The following is a 23,335-nucleotide window of genomic DNA, read 5'->3' on the forward strand; positions in this document are numbered from 1 at the left end:
TAAAAATAATATATGAAGTAATTAACTACCTGATTGGAAGCTTACTTTCACACTAAAAATTTATTTATAGCAGTAACTATTCTACTGCATGCTGGGCGATCAGTAAAGTTATAAATTATATTCTAACCGTGTCTTCTACACTGGATATAAAATTCCTCTAAAATCTGGTATAGCAACTTTCACTTTGGAGACCTCTTAAACATAAGCTGGATAATCATGTGTTTTATCAGCACTAAAAATCCACGCTTATTTCTCCCCTAAATGTCCTTGATTTAACAAAGACCTGGAATTCTGCCGCTAACAATTTAGCATTTTGGGGTGACTCTCTAGGGGTCCTGGGTTTTGAAAGCAAATACCTCCCTCTGGAAGTTTGCTGTGTGGCTGACATTCGCAGGCAGGGGTTCATCTTGCAGTGTACTTATTTCGCCACTAGATGTTGGTCTTGTTGTTTTAATAATTTTGAAAAGTGGTTTTGCCCATCAGAAATAATGTTAAAGGCACTTTTTAGGATACAGAAACTTTCTTTAAAAGGTGCCGCTGACCTGACGAATTCTTAATAAACAGCTGGGGGAGTTTTAGCAGTCTGGCTTGGAAGAAGAAAGCATCAATTAAGCATAAATCATAGTTCCTTAGAAGATTACAGATACGTTTATAGCTTGGAAACTAGTGCCAGTTTATTAAAACCAAAATGAAACGATAAATTTTAAAACAAGCAACAACATGCACATCTGTTCTCTGATAGTGGTTGGTACGCTGTCATGGAGCTGGGTTCATAACATTACCATCACTTTTCCTACAAAGGAATCAAAGCATAATCTCATTTATTCTTAATGGATCCTTTGGGACTCAAAATTAAGTCTTTGAAAAACAACAATAAGAACAACAACAACAACAACAACAAAGACACTACCAAATAGTAATGATCTATTATTGCCCAAGTAATGTAGCAGATACTTTACATACATGATCCTATTTTATTCTCTCAACACATCTATATGTATACTTGACTCTGTGTATAGATAAGAAAATAAAAACTCAGAAACATTATTTGTTCAAGACCTTCGAGTTATTAAATTGTGGGACTAGGATGTGAATGCAAGGCTTTGGACTTAAAATCCAGGGTGCTTTCCCCACACTGCAACCAACCACATGGGAACTTTTACTGAAGAAATTATGCAACTGGGAACAGAATGTCTGCCTGGGATGGTGGAAAGTGGGCATCAATGGGCAACACTGGGTGCTTTGCACTGGCTAAATTTAGGCTTCAGTAACTACTTTTGTTAGACCTTAGCCACCAAATAATAAAAACACAATGTTTAACATTTTCAAAATGGAGAAGGGAAAAAAGAAAATAAAGAAAATTTGACCACCCCAAATGAAGGCAGGAAAAAAAACCACACACACACACACACACACACACACAAAAAAAAAAAAAAAAAAAAAAAACCCAGGGTAAACAGAAAGCATAAAATAAGATGGTAAAAATAAATCGAGTATATTAGTAAATACAAAACATGTGAATAGACTTAATTTACCTACAAATTAAAAGCCTAAGATTATCAGAGGGAATTCAAAGAACACAATTCAGCTGTCTGCTGTTTATAACAGACTAGAGGCCCGGTGAACGACATTTGTGCACTGGGGGTGGGGAGGGTCCCTTAGCCTGGCCTGTGCCCCTTCGCAGTCCGGGACCCCTCAGGGGATGTCCACTTTGGCTGACCTGGATGAGTGGCGCTCCCACTCAGAGGGTGGGTCCACAGCCGCTCTGCTGAATGGGATGAGTGGCGCCCCCACAGCAGGCCGATCCCCACAGGACATGCCCCCCACCAGTGCATGAATCCCATGCACCAGTCCTCTAGTGAAAAAGAAAATAAGTAGTGCTGGCAAGAATGGGTAGAAGTTGGAACCCTGTGCATTGTTGGTGGACATGTAAACTGGGGAAACTTCTACAGAAAACAATATGGAAGTACCTTAAAAAATTAAAAATAGAATCACCATGGAATCTGGCAATCCCACTTCTAAGTATATATCCAAAAGAACTGAAAGCAAGACCTCAGAGATATGTGCACACCCATGTTTATTTCATCATTATTCACAATAACCAGTGGTGAAAGCATCACGTGTCCATCAATGGGTGAATGAGTAAACAAAATGTGGTACATCCATACAATGGGATATTATTCAGTCATAAGAGGAAGAATCTGCTGTCATATGCTACACCATGGATGAACGTGGAGGACATTATTTTAAGTGAAATAAGCTAGTCAGAAAAACATAAATACTGCATGATCCCACTTATATGAAGTCCTAGAGAAGTCAAATTCATGGAAACAGAAAGTAGGATGGTGACTGCCAGGAAATAGGAAGAGGGATACGTGGGGAATTGTTTAATGGCTATAGAGTTTCAGTTTTGCAAGATGAAAAAGTTCTAGATCTGTTGTACAACACTGTGAGTATATTTAACACCACAGAACTGTACACTTGAAAATGGTTAAGATAGTAAATTTTGTTACATATTTTTACCACTATTTTAAAAAGTAGATTCACAAATAGATAATATGAGCAAAGAAAAAGGAGGCATACCTACCAAGAAAATAAAAACATAATCTTGAGGTGATTATTTTGAAATATATACAAATATCCTATCTAATAAAAGAGAAACATGGTAATTAGCATATGACCGCTACCCTTCCCATTGGCTAATCAGGGCGATATGCAAATTAACTGCCAGCCAAGATGGCGGCCAGCAGCCAGGCAGCTGGAAGCTAACATGAGGCTTGCTTGCTTCAGTGACGGAGGAAGCCAACGTTCCCCGCCTGCCTTGCTGGCCTCTGAGCTTGCAGTTTCAAACATTGTAACAAATATAGAAGCTAAACAAAACCCCAGAAACCTGCTTTCAGCCCGCCAGGATCTCAGAGCTAGAGTTGATACAGTGTTTTGATTATAGAACACAAACAAACCAGATACCTGCTTTCAGCAGCAGAGGCCTCAGAGCTGGAGACAGAGCTAAAGCTGGCCCAGAATAAAAAAGAAAAAAGAAAAAAAGGAGCGGTTGGGAGCTTCAGCCACCCGCCAGCCTGAAAACAGCCCTCAGCCCCTCACCCAGACTGGCCAGGCACCTCAGTGGGGACCCCCACCCTGAAGGGTGTGTGACCAGCTGCAAACAGCCATCAGCCCCTCATCCAGGCTGGCCAGGCACCCCAGTGGGGATCCCCACTCTGATCCAGGACACCCTCCAGGGCAAACCAGCCAGCCTCCACCTATGTACCAGGCCTCTATCCTACATAGTAAAAGGGTAATATGCCTCCCAGCACCGGGATCAGCATGACAGGGGCAGCGCCCAAACCCCCTGATCGCCCTGCGGCTCTGTGTGTGACAGGGTGCGGTGCCCCAACCCCCCCTCCCCCCCAACAGGCCCTGCTCTGTGTGTGACGGGGTAGAGCCATAACCTCCCCATCGGCCCTGCCCTGAGTGTGAGAGTGGCGGTGCCCCAACCCCCTGATCAGCCCTGCTCTGTGCGTGACAGGGGGGAGCTCCCCAACCCCCTGATGGGCCCTTCTCTGTGTGTGACAGGGTATGGAGCCCCAACCCCCCTGATGGGCCCTGCTCTGTGTGTGACAGGGTATGGAGCCCCAACCCCCCTGATGGGCCCTGCTCTGTGAGTGACAGGGGGTGGCGCCGCAACCTCCCCATCGACCCTGCCTTGAGTGTGACAGGGGGCGGTGCCCCAACTCCCCAATCGGCCCTGCTCTGAGCCCGACCAGGGGCTGCACCTAGGGATTGGGCCTGTCCTCTGCCACCCAGGAGCAGGCCTAAGCCAGCAGGTCGTTATCTCCCGAGGGGTCCCAGACTTTGAGAGGGCACAGGCCGGGCTGAGGGACCCCCCCCCCCCGGCCCCGAGTGCACAAATTTTTGTGCACCGGGCCTCTAGTCTATTTATATTCAAATATCAAGGCACATATTTGAAAAAGAATGCTCAAAACATTCTCAACTTAAATTGGAAATTATGAATTTAGTCCTTTCTTTTCAGTTGAGAGGTAGACAAAAGCAGTTATCTTTGTAGCTGGAAAGACTGAAAACGAATTGCTTGTTCATTTTTTTTCTCATATTTTGAGATGCATAGTAACCAGGTAATTCTCCTTTTTAGCTCTGATAACCTGGTAGAAAGTTTAACCTAGTCTATTGATGGAGGACAACAGAAAATAGTTGTGTAAATTCCTTCCTATAAAAGGGAATGTGCAAATCTTTGTGTGGATGTATGTTTTCATTTTTTTCGGGTAGACTTTTAGGAGTAGAATTGCTTGACCACACGGTAATTTTGTTTATTATTTTGAGAAACTGACAAACTTTTCCAAGGTAGCGGCACTATTTAACAGTCCCACCAATAATGTTTGAAGGTTCCAATTTCTCCGTATCCTTGCCAACACTTGTTATTGTCCATTTTTATTATATTCATTCTAGTGGGTAGGAATTGATATTTCACTGTGGTTTTGATTTAAAATTGGCTAATGACCAATGATATTGAGCATCTTTCAATGGCTTATCAGACATTCATCTATCTTCTTCAGGGAAATGTCTATTCAATTTTTTTTTTGCCCAAGTGAGTGTTCTTCAAGCATTTTCTTTTGCTCACACACCCCCTAGAAAAATTTTGGAAATCTATATAACCCTTATTTTTATTTTAAATTATCTAAGACTTTCATAATAAATTTAAATAGTTACAAGTTGTAATTTTCAGTGTATTTTAAATATAAACATTTAAAAATAAAGTTACACTTTTAAATATATCAAATGGAATCTAAACACAAAAACCAGCATGTCACCCATCACCATGCATGCCAACAATTCAGAACAAGCTCTTCTTTACCTTTCACCAACTGCTAATTTTTTTTTTATTTTAGAGAGAGAGGAAGGGAGAGAAAGAGAGAGTGAAAAACATCGATTGTGTCCTGTACACACCTCAACCAGGGAATTGAACCCACAATCGGGCATGTGTCCTGACCAGAAATCGAACCTGAGACCTTTCTGTGCACAGGATGATGCTCCCACCAACCGAGCCACATGGCACAGGATTACCTTCCACCAAAATTATGGTTCCTTTTTTTCCTTTGAACTCTTATTTCCACTACTCTTTCCACATTAGTTTATCCCTAATATAGTATGTTTAATGCTTGTAAACTGTGTACTATACTTCTATCACTCTTCTCTGCAATAAAAAATACTCATAAGCATCTTAGTATTAGAAAGTTTTCTGGATTGAATTATGATTATAATATTAGTAAACAATTACTCAAAACCGGCTTATCTTGCCCTAACCAGTTTGGCTCAATGGATAGAGCATCGGCCTGCAGACTGAAAGGTCTCAGGTTCGATTCAGGTCAAGTGCATGTGCCTTGGTTGTGGGCACATCCCCAGTAGGAGGTGTGCAGGAAGCAGCTGATCAATGCGTCTCTCTCATCGATGTTTCTAACTCTCTATCCCTCTCTCTTCCTCTCTGTAAAAAATCAATAAAAATATATATAGTAAAAAACCCCGGCTTATCTTATGTTTTAATAAGCAATCATTAAAGCGAAGAATGGGTTTTTATTTTCAATGCACCTCTTAATTAATCCATACATAATCGAGTGAATAGTACTGATTTCTAGAATGAATAATAAAACAATTCTATTTATTTCTTGGCTTCCGGGCAGAGAGAGAGCCAGACATCAGCCATTGGGTCTGCTGCAGAGAGTCACAGGACCAGCGGCGGTCTCTTCAGTTGTTTGTCCTTCTTATTTTGATTGTGTCTTGGATTTAGTGTTTTATGTTGGTTTAAGTGGCTTGGCTGGGCCCTCTTGCTGGTATTGGAAGCTGTATGTGTTGGGGGGAGGTCTGGAAGAGGGTTGGTTAGCTAAAGCTGCTTTCAGTTTTTTTCTGGGGACAAAAGGAGTATTATGGCATGGCCATCTGCCTCTTGGGCAGAATATACGTCTTCAGTTCCTTTTGGGACTTGGCACTCTCCTTACTCAAATGCATTTCCCTAGGGAGCATCAGAGATCAAACATGGAGCTTCTGAGCAGCATCCCCATGGGGAAGGGAGTCGGGCTCAGTGTGCGCAGAAGCAGGCTGTCTAGGAGGACAAGGGCCTCTGAGGGCTGGCTTGTTCCTTGCGAGCAGCGTGGTCAGGGGCTGAGGGAGAGGCTCCTGAGTCTCTGCTTGCTGGTGCCTGGCCCATCTGCAGTCCTCTGCCAGTTGGGCTTGCTTTTGGGGAACCCCTGTCTTTGCTGAGCCTCTCATCAGAGCGTGGGCCCCATCTTCAGGGAGGACCGCACAGTGGCCAGGCAGGGGAAAGACTTGAATTTGCATTGTCCTAGAATGAAGTTGGGAAACTAAAGAAATAAAATGATGTGGTGCCCATTTCTTTTCAAAAAAATACACACATGGGCGCGCGCACACACACATAAATTTTTTTAAAATGCTGAGAAATCTTTTTTACCTAAAAGGTATAAAAGTATCAAATATGTATATGTCTATAAAAATAGACTTAAGAATATAAGTATACAGGAATAGAAATTTTTATGTTTTATACTGTTTTAGCAAAGTCACTCAGTAATTGAAATCTTTCCATATTTCAAGCCAGAAAGCACCAATTGTCCTATTATAAAGAATATTTTAATGATCAGTTGGTTAATCAATCTATTAAGTACTCCTTTAATTTTGTTAAAAGCAAAGTCTTAGAAAGCACCTAGCTTGCATAGGGTGTGTCACTGGATGATTAAAGCCATTTATTCACTCCATGCCTGGAAGTATACCAAAAGAGGCTTCACCAAGTCTTAGCCAGTGACTATAAGTTATACCGATGTATTTTTCACTTAGAGCACCTTGATATATAACTCATTAAACTTGGAAAGGGCTAGAATAAGAATACTTTTCATTTCAACAGATTTTTATCAACACCATATTAAGAATGAAATTATCTTCCTATGTGACTTAAATGCATTTTTGTCAAAACTCTGTTGCTGCAGATTTAGCTCATTCAATTTATGGCGAAGCTGAGAAAAGAGAACTACTACAAATTCTCAAGCAGCTGAGTTTTACCCAAGACGACATCCGGCCATTGGGGCGTGGACACAGATTCCCTTAGCACCATCTTTCCCTGTGAGCCCTTGGCAAGGCCCCGGTCCATCTGGGAACCATGTGGCCATTTGAAGACGCACTGGGTGAGTGGCAGAGCTGGCTCTAGGATCAGACGTCTCCACCTCAGTCCAGGGCTTTCCCCACATTTGTATGCCGTTTCCCAAAGCCGTATGGACTTCCAAGATTATCAACAGAACAACATCACACCCAGAAAATTTAGTTTTCTGGAAAAGATGATACTTACTACATTTTGCTGACTTAGATGACTCTCCCTCCTACACCCCCCTGTTTTGGAAGTAACAGCTGGCTCCACTCACCACCCAGGATGGTTACCATAGTGATACCTAGAGATGGTTTGCATGTCCTCTCTCTAACCCTAGACTCCAGCTACTCTTTCTTGGTCACTGAGTTCAAATTCTTAGGTTCTTTTCTTCAAAGGTAAACCAGCAATACACCGATTTTAAAAAGGAGATAAAGAACCAAAGACAAGAGTGCGGTGGTAGTGGAGAGGGGTTGATTCTGTTCCTCATGCTAGGGTTTAGGTTCTAGGAGAAAAATGTAAATGGACCTAATGCTAGCTGTGCCAACCCTTAATTCTGAAGCAAGAATAAGAGAAGCATCTGCTTCTTTCTCCTTTTTTTCATAATCAACCTATGAAAAGACAAAAAAAAAAAACAGGAGAGAAAAGCAATTCTATTGTGTTAGGTGAATGGGAACCAATTCAATTGAAAAAATATTGAGCTGTTTAGCTGTGATTACTACCTCTATTCTGTAAGAAAGGTGAGTTTAATGCAAATAAGCAGATACATATTCCCCAAAAACTTCAATTAGTAACTCTCCCTTTTTTCTCTCAAAAATCTCATTCTGCTGGATTTTGCTTATATTCAGTCTTTGGTTCATGTCTGAATTAAGATATGAGCAAGTCCAGTTTGGGGGGTAATGTTATGCATATGAACTCTCATTCATGATCACAAATAACTGTTAAGATTTGAGAGCTCTCCTGTCCTACCTTAGTCAGTACTTTTCACCTTTTCACTACTTAAAAAAATTGACTTTAGAGAGAGAGGGGAAGGGAGATGAATAGAGAGATAGAAACATTGATGAGAGAGAGAGAGAAAGAAAGAAAGAAAGAGAGAGAGAGAGAGAGAGAGAGAGAGAGAGAGAGAGAGAGAGAGAATCAATTGCTTCCTGCACACCCCCTATTGGGGATCAACCTGGGCCTGTGCCCTGACTGGAAATGGAACCTTGATCTCTTGGTTCCTGGGTGGACACTCAACCACTGAGCACACCAGCTGGGCACCTTTTCAATACTTCTGAATCGGAAAACCTCAGGTTGGCAGAGGACCCAAGGCCATCTAGGGTCAAGGCCAGCTTACAGGTGGAGTGATTCCCTTTTGAACTGCGATTGCTTTGTGCCTAGAGCAGTCTCTTGCACCTTTGGACAGCTCTGAATCTTATATGGAGCCAAGCCTTCCACCCATCTGGACATTTAATTGTCAGGACAGAGCTGTGTGCTTTACTTAATTAATCTCTCTAAATTTGGAAACTAATCTGGAAGGGAATTTTAATTTGGATAACTTCTAAAGAAGTATCAATCAGGGTAATAGGCAAGAACTTTTTTGGCATAAGGAAAAGAAAACACTTTGCCAATGGAAATATCTCAGGCCTCTTCTAAAGCACATCTGTTACTCTAATGTGACTTGGCAGTGCAGTTTATTGAATTTGTAAGATAAAGTGATACTGAAAGAGGCGGGAATCTTTCTCAGTGTGCCTTTTCCTCTGCAGATAATGTAATAATAGAAGGAATTGCCAGTTAGCGATGTGACATTCAGCCTGTGTCTGGAGAGAGATGCCCAAGTGCAATTTGGTTCTGATATTCTGCAGCGATGGATGTCTATTTTGGAGGCTGCTAATAAAGCAGAACATTGACTTATTTGGCGTGTGTCTGTAGTGCTCTGCTTAATCGATCATTATATAAATTACTCTACTTGTATGTGGTTTGAGCATCTTTGACTCTGACTATCGGAGCATTTTCTTGCACCAGTTTGCAAACTTGTAAACTTTATAGGAAAAAAACGTGAGTGCTCTTATTTGCATAGCACCTCTCAAAAACATTCTTTCCCTTTGGTGAAAATTCAGACAGACTTTGACCCAGCTGTGTGACCTTGACCAATATACTTAATTCGCAGAATCTCATTTCTACATAAAAATAATGCCCTATTAGAGTTCTGTGAAGATTTAATGGTGTAATAGCTAAGTTCTTTAGGCATATGGTGTAGGCTCCAGTCTAACTAAACCTTAGTTTCCACATCTTTAAAAAGAGGATGATTTTAACAGCCAACTCATCAGGATTTCATGATGATTAAATGAAATTCTCCCAAAAAATGACAGCACAGTACCCAACACAAAGCTATTATTAATATTATTGCACACAATTATGCTCAATAGATGTCAATTTTCCTTTCCTTCTTAAATTATAGAATCATGATTTCACTTCCTATCAGTTCTTCTCAGGTTTGCTTACCTGGTATGTAGTCAGTCTACCATTTTGCTTCTCCTCTATTTGCTACTTTGTCCTTTTCCCAGTTGGTTGGCACCTTCCTGGAGCATGAAAGAGCCAAGGTGCTCAGATGAATGCCTGTCAAGGCACAGGGTTTCTTTGGTCAAAGTCCAGTTGGGAGAAGACACCCCAAAATAAAGCTTTGGGGTTTCCCCGGATTAATTGGTTATAACTACGATAGATGATGTCCCAGCCAAATTATCCCGGGGAAGTAGAGGCCTTTATTTTAGTCATGGTGAATTTGAAGTCTATAAGGAATATTTTGCTTCCAGCCCTGCCACCATTCTGGTTTATTCTCTGACCACCCACCTCATGCCGGAAGCATTTTTGTCCTTTTCCCCTTTCTACCCTACGCTCACTGCTCAAGGTCCTCAAGCTTTTCTCTTCTCTCTTTTTATTTCAAAAGCTATTATCAATCTCATATTTCATCTTAGGCATAAAGGGCTGATACCAGCTCTAACCCTTACCTCTTCCATGATATTGGCATTTTAACAGTAGTCAAAGCTAAGAAATAATGCTCTTTGAGTAGTAATGCATCAAGAATCTGATCTGAAAGCAGGAAGCAACTGGGGTTCCCTAATCTGTGGAAGGGCACCATGAAGGGATCAGAAAACGGATCCACCACCAGGGATCTAGACATGTCCTCGTGACTCTTTAGTCCATGGGCCGACACTCAATCCACTGAGCCAAACTGGCTAGGGACTATTTTTATGTTTTTAAAAAACCAAATAATAAATTAATAGCCTTAACTTTCAAAGTGTTTTAAGTTTATACAAATGTAAAACTGCTAAAAAAACCCACCAACTTCATACAATATTGGAATAAACAGAAATACATGTGCTCATCTTTACAACTATAAGAACATTCAGTACATAGGGCTGCGGCTAGGATTAACCACGATGCTGCACAGAGCATGCGGCATAGAAACGGGCCACAGAAATGTCGATTCATGTAATTCCTTTGACCTCTTCATTTTCTCAAACCATAGCAATTACTGCTTTTACCATTCTCTTCTTTGAGATAACTCTCAGGTTTTGCCTTTTATTATTTAACTTTTACATAATTCTTTGAAATATCACCTGTATGTTTGTCTGCTTACCTATTTTTAAAGTACTTTGTAATATAAATTTTTATTCAGATAGCAATTTGTTTATTGTTTTTTTGTTTTTAAAGATCACTTATGCCACTGTGGCACAGTGATTGAGCATGGACCTGTGAACCGGAAAGTCGGGGTTTGATTCACAGTTGGGGCACAGCCAGCGGCTCCATCCCCTGTGGGGGGCGTGCAGGAGGCAGCCAATCAATGACTTTCTCTCACCATTGATGTTTCTATCTCTTTCTCCTCTCCTTTCCTCTCTGAAATCAATAAAAATAATTTAAAAACAAACAAAAAACCTGATCTCATAAAGTTTCCTAGAACAACAAAAAAATTAAACTCGATCATTGCATATCATTGTGATAATCATCAGGAAGACCCTGGTGATAGTCAGAATGAATGGACACATATGAAGCCCTCTGTACCCCTGTAATCATTTGTTATACATTTTAAATTTATGTAATAAATTATTTCTATATTGCTAATTTATTTTTATAATTACACATGTATATATATATATATATATATATATATATATATATATATATATATATGTGTGTGTGTGTGTGTGTGTGTGTGTGTGTGTGGTTTAGTCTTTTTTCTCTTGATGTAAAATTTACATTCAATAAAATGCACAACTCCTGTTACATTCTTATTTTGACAAGTGCATGCACCCACCCAATCCGAACTTCTCGGGAGAGAGCTGGAGCATGCTGTCGCCACAGAAAGCTCCCTTGTCTCGTCCCTCTCAGTCATTCCCACCTCACACTTCCTGAAGCAGCCACTGTTCTGATTTTGTCCCTCACCCATTAGTTCGCCTGTTCTAGGATTTCATGTAATTGGAATTATACAGCAGGAAGCTTTTATTGTCTACTTTCACTCAGGATCAGGGTCCTGTTTCTGAGAGTCGTCCATGTTGCTGTATCAGTAGCTGGTCTTATAAATTGTGCTCAGGTGTTTTTCCAAGCCCTTTGGAGACAGGGGCTGTGCTAGGACTCCCTGCACTGCACCGCCCCCTCCCCCGCCTCCGACTTGTATAGAGTTGTTCGCATTAGGAGGTTCCGCTGACAGGTGGTGACTCCATGGATGAATGAATGGATGAGTTATTTAATCAATCAATGAGCCATTTAGACAACATCAAGTTTCACTTTTCTAATCCCGACGGCCTCTTCCATGTTCAACTTACCAAAGCCCGTGTTCGATATCCTGGTGTCAGGAGCCTGCCTGCTTTACAGTCAGAATCCAGGGACCCGCCCATTTGCAAATCTGCAGCCGCCTCTGCTGCGAGCGCGCAGCCTCGAGCGCGGGCGAGACCGCGCACTGCGGCCCTGGACGGCTCCCGCAGGGCTGCGAGACTTTGTCTCTCGCAGACAGAAATGCTTTATCTCTCTCTTTGCAGTCAACCTCCGATTAATTGATTAAACTACTGTAAAGGTCAGCAAAGAAACCCAGGCGCCGCATGGAATGCTTTTGAGGTTAGTTAGTCCCTAATTGCAGCAGCAGCATGCATCTATCTCCCTGAATTCAGGAAAGCACAATTCAACCAACAGGATCAGCACTGCTGGTTCCGGCTGGTCTGGCTATGACCTGCCTGAAGTGATTGCAAACTGAGCCCTTCAATGTCCCCAGCTTACTCTCTTACCTCCGCGCCGCGCCTCGTGACTGTGATTAAGGGCAAGGCACTGTGGAGCAGGCCTCTGGGGAGAAAGACATTACCTTGGCGAGTTCCGAGCAGCAGGCATTTAGGGGTCTGAACCTGCCAACATCATTTCTGCTTGGACAGCAGCAAGTCTCGGTCATTTCTGACACTGCACGTGTTCTGAATATAACCGTGCTTTTCCATTTTAACCTATTCCGATGGCGTTCTCCTGCCTGCTGCAATCTGAATTTTATGTAGCCGCATAGCACACTTTCTGATGCATTATTTCACAATGTGCTGCTGTAAAATCAGGCATATTTATATCACAGTGGGGAAGTTTTCTTTCAAACATATCACCAAGGGATGAGAGATTCATGCGTGATGATGATTCCTATGGTGAGGATACTATACAAAGAAATAATAAACTGCTTACAAGAAACAGAGAGGAAATATATTTGTGGCTTCCACACCCTATACATTTTCGGCTGATTTTACTCATGTTTCTTTTTAAAGAGTTGAAGATTTGTAGAAAGCATGATAAACTCCAGTAATGGGATGGTGAGTACCAGCATTTTTTCTTTTATTTTTTTAATGACAATTTTAAGGTCACTTTTCTTTTTGAAAGAGTTTAGATCAACTAAGTTGCATTTTAGGTCACTAATTCCAGGAAAGGTGTTTTGCAACCTATGTCTAGAGTAATGTTTAAAAAATGACATCACCAGCTATGTGTCAGGTTCCACTGGTAGGGTTCTTTTTATTTTACTTGGGGACATTTAAGAGACCTACAAATATGCAGGCTATTGCCGCCACTCGCTGTCCAAATTTAACATGCTCATCAACAACTTCCTTGTGGTAGCAATCAGTTCTTATCAGGGCCCCCCAAACACTCGAGGTTTGCCGCTCACACAGCAGGCTCTGCAGACTGTGGCATGCAGTTATCGATGCCACAGACACGTATGGAAGCAGCAAGTGCCAGTGGCTGCAGCTTGTGTAATCAGTGGGACACTACCCAGGAGGCAGACAGAGCTTAGGTTTGAAGTAGCTGTGTGAGTTGGCAAATTACTTAACCTTTCTGGGCCTCAGCTGTTTGCTCTGAATAAAAACCATCACGGGGACTCTGTCATTATTAAAGGATAGAAATCAAAGGCCCATCGCAGGGTAGGTGTCCTGTACGTGTTTGTATCCTTCTTTCCTCCTGGCACCCACACACTGAAGCCGGCTTTGCTGACGCCGATGTGTCCACCTGATGGTGGGTTGAATGGAGACCCATCTGCTGCTCTGGACTAGGACTGTTCCCACAGCTCACTGGAGGCAGAACTTTGCTCTCGTGTTATTTGGACTAATGCTTCTCGTGAGGCCTGCCTCATAAGACTCACCTTGAGCTTTTCAAATCTAAGGCCAATGCAGAACTTCTCGCTATGCCAAAGCATTTTAGAATAATGAAAAACCACCAGGTCCCTCCATCAGAAGGTTTCTGACTCTTGGCCCTGGAGAAGAAGCTAAAATTTTTTCAGTGTTTCTAAGAGTTACATTGTATGGGCTTTGTGGTAATGTTAACATATTTACTTGTAAACTAAACTACCTCAAACACTCCCTTAGGGGATTATAGAGATATCAGGGGATTATAGAAATATCAGGGATAACCAGTATGGGAGAAATGTTACTTTTCATCACCATACTTCCATATTTCTTTTCTAAATAATTTTTATCTTCTAGGAGTATGTTTTTTCAGCAGCCCTCAACCAGTTTCATGTTGGTAAAGAATATGCTTACCACCCGACTGGTGTGGCTCAGTGGTTGGGTGTGGACCCATGAACCAGGAGGTCGCAGCTAGATTATCTCTCATCACTGATGTTTCTATCCTTCTCCCTTCCTCTCTCTGAAATCAATAAAAACACATTTAAAAAAGAATATGCTTAGAGGAGAATAAATGCACAAGTGTGCACCAATACCCAAACGCCTTCTAAAGAAATAGTGACACCACTGCAAACAACACTAATGCAAAAACATTTATGGTGAGGTGGAAGAAAAATCAAGATTTTAAAAAGTTGCTTTTAACTTTGCTTTGACACACACAATAAATGCCATGTGGGCATTCAGAGCACAATTCTGCAAAGAGGATTTAAAAAGGAGGATGACTGGACAGAATATATTTAAAAGTGGCAGGCACCTGGCAGGAAGGCTGAAGGTAGAGTCACCAAAACGCAGACACTGGAGGGGTTCCGGAGCCCTTCTAAAGCAAGGCAGTAGTGGAGAATGAAGTGGCTATGCCAGGAGCTCTTTAAAAATACACACACCCAAAACAAACCAGGGATCTACATTCCTAAGCACAGGCCATCTGCCCCCTCTCCACTTCCTGTTCACCAGGTTCTGAAAAGCCAAGGGCTCTGAGCCCTTATTCCCTCCCTTCCTCACTCCGTGTGCTTCCCAACGGATGGTAGCAGGTGCCTCACTGATTTCTTTCTCTGCAGATTTCACCGCCCCTGCAGCATCCACCAGCCCCTCCCTCTTCCTGGGAAGCCTTCTCTGCAGTCAGAGGCTTCAACCAGAGCCCTGGCCAAAAGGAAACCAAAAACCAAAAAATCGCTGATGGACTTAAGATCTCTGAGGGTGACCTGAAACTCGGAAGCAAGACAGCTGGCACAAAGGAAATGAATTCATGAATACCTAAGAGTGTGGTGCAGGCAGACTCACACACGCTGAATGTGAAACCATGTGGTTTACATGGAGCAGGTTTTTAAAAAATCCATTCTGCCACTTTTATCCTCATGTACTTGGGAGAGACAAAAATATGGCTTATCTAGGTTCTCTCCCACCTTCCTCATCCTCCCCAGAGAAGCCTTTCCCACTGTTGAATCACTGATGAATGGGGAGACCAAGGACGAGTAGGCTATAAAAAGCCATCAGGATACCTGCCCTAGCTTGTCTGCCAGGGCCGACTGAAATTCAGGACAACCTAATGGCATCGGCCTGACACCCTAGAATGACTGAGTTTGGATGGATCTCTTGATAGATTTAAGCTAGTAAAGTTGTTTTGAAAGGTGCATTATTTGAGACAGCGGAGAACACCCCCCCCCCTTCTCAATGTTCTCTGCTGCAGTCTTTCCCTCTGCCAGGAAGAGGAGTCACAGGTTTTTGAGAGTTGCACAGAACCTCAGAGGTGAAGTCTCAGCCACCGTTCCTGTCCTGTGGGGAAAGCAGTGCAGTGCCGCCAGGCAACTGTGGTGTTGGCTGCAAGTACCTCTCCTTCTCAGCATCACCGGGAAAACTTCTGGCTTCTCTTATTTGAAAACTGTTACAATGTTTCCCCTTAGTTTGCCTCTTAAAGCAGCAGCAGCAACAACAGTAAGTTGCACATCAAATGCCACTCTTACACAAATAAAATAAAAATTAAATGCTTGCTTAGAAAAATGTTAGGTGTCCTATGCCAGTGTCTGAGATCCGCTCATGAAAGCGACGGACTCCCTAACATAACGGGTAATAACTACGCTCTGCAGACTGCAGGGCAGCATCGTGGTGCAGGGCGCACTGTTTCAGGTACCTGGGTGTTTCTTAAAGGGGTTCCATGGATTCCTGACTGTATCTGTTCCCTGTTTATTTGAGTGAATCGGGGTAAAGATTCATGCAACTGTTTTCTGTCCGCCCAAGAACGAGACATCTCGGATCTGAGTTCTCCCTGGGGCTCCGGGCTGGCAGCGGCGGCTTCCCTCCCAGCCAGCCACCTGCACGGCTGGTTGAAATCATCAGGTTGGGTGCTACACAGGTGTAAAAAGAGGGGAAGGGACTTTTCATGTGACGGGGTTGGGAATGTCACGCAGGAATTTGGCTTGAGGAAGATGCAGGATGCGTTTGCAGTATGAAGTACGCGCTGAGGGGCTCACCGCTGTCTTTGCAGTCAATTTTCACGCCGGTTAGTTTCAAACGGTTCTCCGCCGGCTCTCCTCTACCTACACGCTTCACCCCGCGGCACGCAATGGTGGCTTCATTCCTCAGAAAGAAATGAGAAAATCCAGGAACACCGAAAGGCTGATATTAACTAAAGGCTTAGAAATGCTCAGGTCAACACCTGCAGTGCCGCAGTTTCATGGGTGTAGGCAGCGCGTTAAAGGTAAACAACCAGGAGAAAGCGAGATATATGAAAGCAAGTGCGAGAAGCAGCTACAAAGAGAGAAAACTTTCCTCCATACTTGCCGCAGACCTGCAGCCTCAGGCGACCATTTGCATGTCCAGGGCCTTGGAGGCACTGCCTTGTCACCATACGCACCAAGGGGGCGATGCGGAGGCCCCTGGTGGGGAAGGGGCGAGTCCGGGGGAGAGGATGTGTCCGAGGTACCGAGGTCTGGACAGCAGGAAGGGAGAACTGGCTATTGGGACACCTCAGAATCTAGGTGATACGAGATCAAAGGAGAAGTGGGATGGGCTGGGGGAGGAAAAGGAAATGAATGAGCGGGTGTGGGGTCTCAGAGAAAACTTGAGGCCTCAGAGAAAAGTGGGAGAGGACGAGCCGCCGCACCCCCGCGGCCGGTCGCTCGCCCCCGCCTTCCTTTTGCGCAGAATCCGCCCGGTGCAGCAGCGCTGCCCCCACCCGGCGGCGCGGTGATCGATCGCGGCTGCGTCAGAACTCTCGCGGAGTATAAATAGGGGTGGCAGGACCGCGCAGAGCCGCACACAGCCATCCACCCTCCCTCCACCCTCCATCCCCCGTTCTTCTTTCTCTGTAGGACCCCGTCTCTGCCGCCAGCAGAGGAGCGCCGGCCGCCGCGATGAGTTCCTTCAGCTACGAGCCGTACTACTCGACCTCCTACAAGCGGCGCTACGTGGAGACGCCCCGGGTGCACATCTCCAGCGTGCGCAGCGGCTACAGCACCGCGCGCTCCGCGTACTCCAGCTACTCGGCGCCCGTCTCCTCGCTGTCCGTGCGCCGCAGCTACTCGTCCAGCTCCGGCTCCTTGATGCCCAGTCTCGAGAACCTCGACCTGAGCCAGGTAGCCGCCATCAGCAACGACCTCAAGTCGATCCGCACGCAGGAGAAGGCGCAGCTGCAGGACCTCAACGACCGCTTCGCCAGCTTCATCGAGCGCGTGCACGAGCTGGAGCAGCAGAACAAGGTCCTGGAAGCCGAGCTGCTGGTGCTGCGGCAGAAGCACTCGGAGCCGTCGCGCTTCCGGGCGCTGTACGAGCAGGAGATCCGCGACCTGCGCCTGGCGGCGGAAGACGCCACCAACGAGAAGCAGGCGCTGCAGGGCGAGCGAGAGGGGCTGGAGGAGACGCTGCGCAGCCTGCAGGCGCGCTACGAGGAAGAGGTGCTGAACCGCGAGGACGCCGAGGGCCGGCTGATGGAGGCGCGCAAAGGTGCCGACGAGGCGGCCCTCGCCCGCGCCGAGCTCGAAAAGCGCATCGACAGCCTGATGGACGAAATCGCCTTTCTGAAGAAGGTGCACGAAGAGGAGATCGCCGAGCTGCAGGCGCAGATCCAGTACGCTCAGATCTCCGTGGAGATGGACGTGTCCTCCAAGCCCGACCTCTCCGCCGCGCTCAAGGACATCCGCGCCCAGTACGAGAAGCTGGCTGCCAAGAACATGCAGAACGCCGAAGAATGGTTCAAGAGCCGCTTCACCGTGCTGACCGAGAGCGCCGCCAAGAACACCGACGCGGTGCGCGCCGCCAAGGACGAGGTGTCCGAGAGCCGCCGCCTGCTCAAGGCCAAGACCCTGGAGATCGAAGCATGCCGGGGCATGAACGAAGCGCTGGAAAAGCAGCTGCAAGAGCTGGAGGATAAGCAGAACGCCGACATTAGTGCTATGCAGGTACGGCGCTGGGCAAAACACGGGGGTTGGGGTGAGGGCTGCACAATCGAGGGTGGGGACGGGGACCGGGGAGGAGGACGCGCCCCCAAAGTGGAGACCGGAGATGAGGCCTCTGCATGCAGTATTAGGGGAATAGGACTTGGTTTCTTGGACTGTCTGGGAGGGGTGGGGCCCTTGGGGAGCGGGGGCGGGGGCGACACTGAGGTCTGGGAAGTTGTGCTTGGTGCAATGGAATCTAAGTTCCGCATTAAAGCTGCCCAGCCCTGCAGGATGTTGCGTGGGGTGGGAGAAGGAGTGGGGGTGGCATCTGGGCGTTGCCTCTGACCTGCCTCTCTTGTCCTGCATTAGCCACAAGTTGCTCTGCATCGAGGATTGGACCATTTGATTCGACAAATACCTGTGACCAACCAGCATGCTTCTGATTAGTTTTACCCATCACTCCTTTACCTTAACTTAGCAGGTAGATAGGAATACTCAAAACTGTAATAGGAAATGATATTCACAATAAGACTTTTTTTTTTTTTTAAGGATCTTCATCTTCTAGGGAGGAGGAAAAATCCATGTAGCAACATAGAAAATACTTTAGATAAAATAATTTTTTTTATCAACCTATTTCTTTCTCCTATACATAAATGTATTTCTTGAATGTGACCTGGATAAAGTTAAGCATTGAATGAGAGACAAAGTTTTAAAAAAAATCGGTTTAGTTCCTTGAAGGCATTTTATGAAGTTCATAGACTTAATTAAAGAAAGCAAAAAATGTTCTTTTCCATCAAATAATTTTTGATCATTTCTTAAAATTTGTTATTTTGCTGTCATCTCGTGTTTCATGAAGCTGATTTTTTATTTTTGCAAGGAAGGAAAGGTTAAACAGAGAAGGCAGTTGATTTAGGGGAGATTTTTCTTAAGGTGTGCTCTTTGAGTCCAATTAAACGCAGGCCTTTGCAGCTATACTACAAGTAAAATGATAGTGGTAGGGATGTATGCTTGGATTTCTTTTCTTTTTTGTCTTCCAACAGGACACAATCAACAAATTGGAAAATGAGTTGAGAACTACAAAGAGTGAAATGGCCCGATATTTAAAAGAATACCAGGACCTCCTCAATGTGAAGATGGCTTTGGACATTGAGATTGCAGCTTACAGGTAAACACTGAGGCACAAAGGCCACAGCCATTCAGCCTCAGCAAGAAAATCAGATTTCATTTATGTTGAATCGGAAACCTTCAAGAACAGTCCTTGAGATAATTGCTTGCTTTCTGGCTTTTTTCCAAGAAGGTATTTAGACAAGTATATAAGAATTTATCCCTGTAAGAATGAGTCCTGTTTCCAGCTTCCCATTGTATTTTAAATCTAATAGGACTATTTTAAAAGTTTTTAAAAATGTGTGTTGTTGGTTTTGTTGTTTTGGTCTCTTTCACAACAACTTCAGTTATTAGGTTTTTAAATTTCCATCCCTGCTCCAGCTTGCATGTGCCTTTAAGGGTGTGGCATTAGGTGAAGGCGATGAGTGTGGGCTCAGAGCAAGTAGCTCAGCACATTTTCTGTGTTCATGTTTGTTAACCCCATCCTGCCCCTGCCTCCCTAGGAAACTCTTGGAAGGTGAGGAGACCCGGCTCAGTTTCACCAGTGTGGGAAGCATGGCCAGCGGCTACTCCCAGAGTTCCCAGGTCTTTGGCCGATCTGCCTACGGTGGTTTACAGACCAGCTCCTACTTGATGTCCGCTCGCTCCTTCCCTTCTTACTACACCAGCCATGTCCAGGAGGAGCAGATCGAGGTGGAGGAGACCATCGAGGCTGCAAAAGCCGAGGAAGCTAAGGATGAGCCCCCCTCTGAAGGAGAAGCTGAAGAGGAGGAGAAGGAGAAGGAAGAGGCTGAGGAAGAGGAAGGAGAGGGAGAGGAAGAGGAAGAAGGTATGATTAAAATAAACAACCATACAACTTCAAGTGCAAACTGAGCGTGGGTATTTGTTAGGACATGCATAAGATAAATGAAGCCTTGCTTATTCCAAAGAAGTTCCATTCATATATGAGTTTAGGATGTTAAATGATACACTTATCCTTTAGTAAGCACCTGATTTCTCAAATTGGCTGTCTTCCCAGACATACACAGCTCTGCTTAGCTTGGTAGTTTTTTTGAAAATAGCATTTAGAAATAGCCTCCTCCTGGTCTTGTCATTCCTACTAAACATTTGAAAATATATTCATTGACCACAGCTGTTTGGTGTCCTAAAGAACAAAACTAAATACTAAGCATAATAATAAAAGAAATACTGAGGTCCTGGAGAGCTCCCAGTACCTAGAAGTAATCTCACTGTATTTCAGTGTGTGTTCAGGGGCAAAGCATTTCTGGCAGGCACTGTCAGCTGCGAGTGTTTGGGAGAGTAGAGCGGAGAGGTTATTGGGAAGCATTCTGACGTGATTTCCCCCAATACCTAAGCAGATATATTTGGCCTGGACTTACCCTGGATTTGGAATTTGTACTTTCCTTAATGTTAAAGGTGCCAAGGAAGAATTTGAGGACGCAAAGGAGGAAGAAGGAGGCGAAGGTGAAGGAGAAGATGCCCAGGAAGCTGAGGACGAGAAGAAAGAGGAAGGTGCAGGGGAGGAGCAAGCGGCCAAGAAGAAAGATTGAGCCCCTCTCCTTGACTATTTCAGGAATAATCCCCCAAAACCAGGTCAACCCCATCACCAACCAAGCAGCTGAGTTCCCGATACTATATGAGTTAAGAAGTCAATATATGTAACATTCTGAGGTGACTCAGGTTGGACATTAAATGTTGTGCTATGACTTTTCTCCTTATGCAGAGTATCTGTTTGCTTGCAGAGTGGCTTCCTGGCTTGCTGCCAGCCTGTGCATGGTCCACGCTTATGAGTTCAGGATCTATGGCAATGTGAATAATTCAGACGTTTACAATAAACACACATGAATACACGAATTCACTAATGTTAATGTTAAACTTCATGGAAAAAATAGTCCTTTGAATCTTCGGTGGTTAGAAATGAAAGACCTCAAATCATGTGCAATAAACAGTAAATAAAGTTACAATGAATGACATTTTTTGCTGTGATTATTGACTTTAAACTATCTTACAGAAGGCATCAATATACATCATATACAAGCGGACTATTGACCTCCATATTTTTTAAATCAAAAATTTAACAATTACAATGTATTTTTGCCCTTTAATTGGTCATTCTGAGGGATACAGTTAGGCCATGATCATTCATGAAATCTCTCCCCTCAAAATTTTTATTGATACTAAACTTGAGCAATTGGGAGTCCCTGGGATTCTTTTTCTTTTATCAATAGCAAACTACTTTTGCCCCCATAAAATGTACTATATAATGTTGTGAATGACTTTCTTGGAGGCAATTCTGAAGTTATGTGATAAGTATACTGTTTATGGTAAACAGGTAACTTAAACAATACTATATAATAAAAATGCAATTTAGAGAGAATTTGAGTCTTGCCTGTCCATCATTATAACCACATTAAAATATATAGTCTAAATATCATGGGAAAAAGTTGAAAAACCAAGTAAATGATAGACTCAAAAGGAGTAATTTTTTTTATCAATGTATAAATTTGGACAGAGGATAAGAATATCAAAAGTTATTTCGATATTATTATTGCAAACATGTTGCCTGCAATCCTGAACTCATGATTCAGTGTGTTGCTAGCTTAATTCTGTTGCCTCAAGTAAATAGCATTTAATGCCACCCATTTTAAAACTTTGAAAAACTACAGATGCAGAAGATGAAATTGTTATGAGTCACTATTTCAATGATAGCTCTAACTGGTTGGACACAGCATCACACACACACCCCACTTGTCCTCCGTCTGCTGCGAAGTTATGAAAGCTCTTGCACTTGCACTTGATGTGGAATGTTGATGAAATTATTGATTATCCGCTGTTCTGCTTCTGTTCTTACACAATTGCTTTGTCAGCTAATTTTGTTGAATATTTGTTCTTTAGACAACTTTTAAAAGTAATGAATTTAAACTGAAAGCAAAGTGGTCTCCTTTTAAAGTTATCTGATCCCTTCTCATTACCTACTTCTAGTTACATACATGTTGCCACATAAATAGGTAGAATATATTGCTTTATCTGCCATGATGCTATGGATGTGAAGCTATGAAGATTCTCAGTACATCGGCTTCTGTAAAAACTAGGAGTCACCTCAGAAACCAAGCTTTTCACATTTATGTTCATTAAACATGGGATGCTGCACATGGTAAATCTGAGAGATGCAAATTACATGTAAAAAAGTAACTTTAGCCAAATGGAAACAGCTGGTTGGTTTAAGAATTACTTGAAGAATACTGTACCATACTCAATCCTGTGTGCCATAATAAAATACTGAAAAACCTAAACTAAATGGCTTTGAAGTTTTAAAAACATTTCCCCCTCAAATTTGGTTCCTTGGTTAGTACCACTCTCCCTTCTTCTCCCTCCTAAACTCCAGTTCTCTGCCACCAGTTAATGCCACCAGTCCCCAGTCATCCAATTCTGCAAACCAGAGGCTGGCATGGCATCATACTCTTCATTTTCTCTCCTCCAGTTCCTTTAGTCTAGTCTATCAGAGCCCTATTGATTTTGCTGCCTACATATCCCGAATCCATCTCCATTTCTCCATTTCCACTCGCACTATCCTAAGGGACCACCCATTGTCTATGCTTTGCCTCCTCAATCAGCACACTAAGGTAATCTTTATAAAAGAAAAAAATTGACCATGCCATCTCCTCCAATAGGTTCCCATTTATTTTAATATAGAAACCAAACTCTTTAAGGTGATATTCAAGGCCTGCATAACCCTGACCCTGAACTACTTCTCTGACCTCCTCCTATGAGCATTCGTTCTTCTCAACTCCGCCGCTCCTGCACCCTGGCCCTCTGTTCTCCCATCAGCCACAAGATTATTGCTGATTTATCTGTCTGGAGCACTTGCCTTATCTTTCCTTCCCCCAACCTTGCCCATATTTAGGCTTAGCTGTCATTCTCTTGGGGAAACCTTTCCTGACTGGGCCAAATTCCTCTATTAAATATGTCTTCCAGATCATGTAGACTTTGTAGACTTTTACACACCTGCAATCAGCATCTATTTTTATGATCGC

At 43.7% G+C, this 23,335-nt stretch overlaps 1 protein-coding gene across 1 annotated transcript; it reads left to right on the plus strand.

Moving 5' to 3' along the window:
- Positions 1 to 17,067: 17,067 nt before the first annotated feature.
- On the plus strand, positions 17,068 to 21,683 carry NEFL (neurofilament light chain). The gene is made up of 4 exons (XM_059695954.1): positions 17,068 to 18,218; positions 19,238 to 19,362; positions 19,805 to 20,130; positions 20,718 to 21,683. Exons 1-4 carry the CDS (start codon positions 17,175 to 17,177, stop codon positions 20,849 to 20,851), a joined length of 1,629 nt encoding a protein of 542 aa, XP_059551937.1. The 5' UTR covers positions 17,068 to 17,174; the 3' UTR covers positions 20,852 to 21,683.
- The last annotated feature ends 1,652 nt before the right edge of the window (positions 21,684 to 23,335 follow it).

The sequence above is a fragment of the Myotis daubentonii genome, chromosome 5 (assembly GCF_963259705.1).
Source record: "Myotis daubentonii chromosome 5, mMyoDau2.1, whole genome shotgun sequence".
NCBI classification, from domain to species: Eukaryota; Metazoa; Chordata; class Mammalia; order Chiroptera; family Vespertilionidae; genus Myotis; species Myotis daubentonii.

Coding starts and splice junctions, on each gene's coding strand:
- NEFL (XM_059695954.1), top strand. CDS start 17,175: ATGAGTTCCTTCAGCTACGAGCCGTACTACTCGACCTCCTACAAGCGG. Junction 18,219..19,237: donor CCGACATTAGTGCTATGCAG/GTACGGCGCTGG, acceptor GTCTTCCAACAG/GACACAATCAACAAATTGGA. Junction 20,131..20,717: donor GGGAGAGGAAGAGGAAGAAG/GTATGATTAAAA, acceptor TTAATGTTAAAG/GTGCCAAGGAAGAATTTGAG.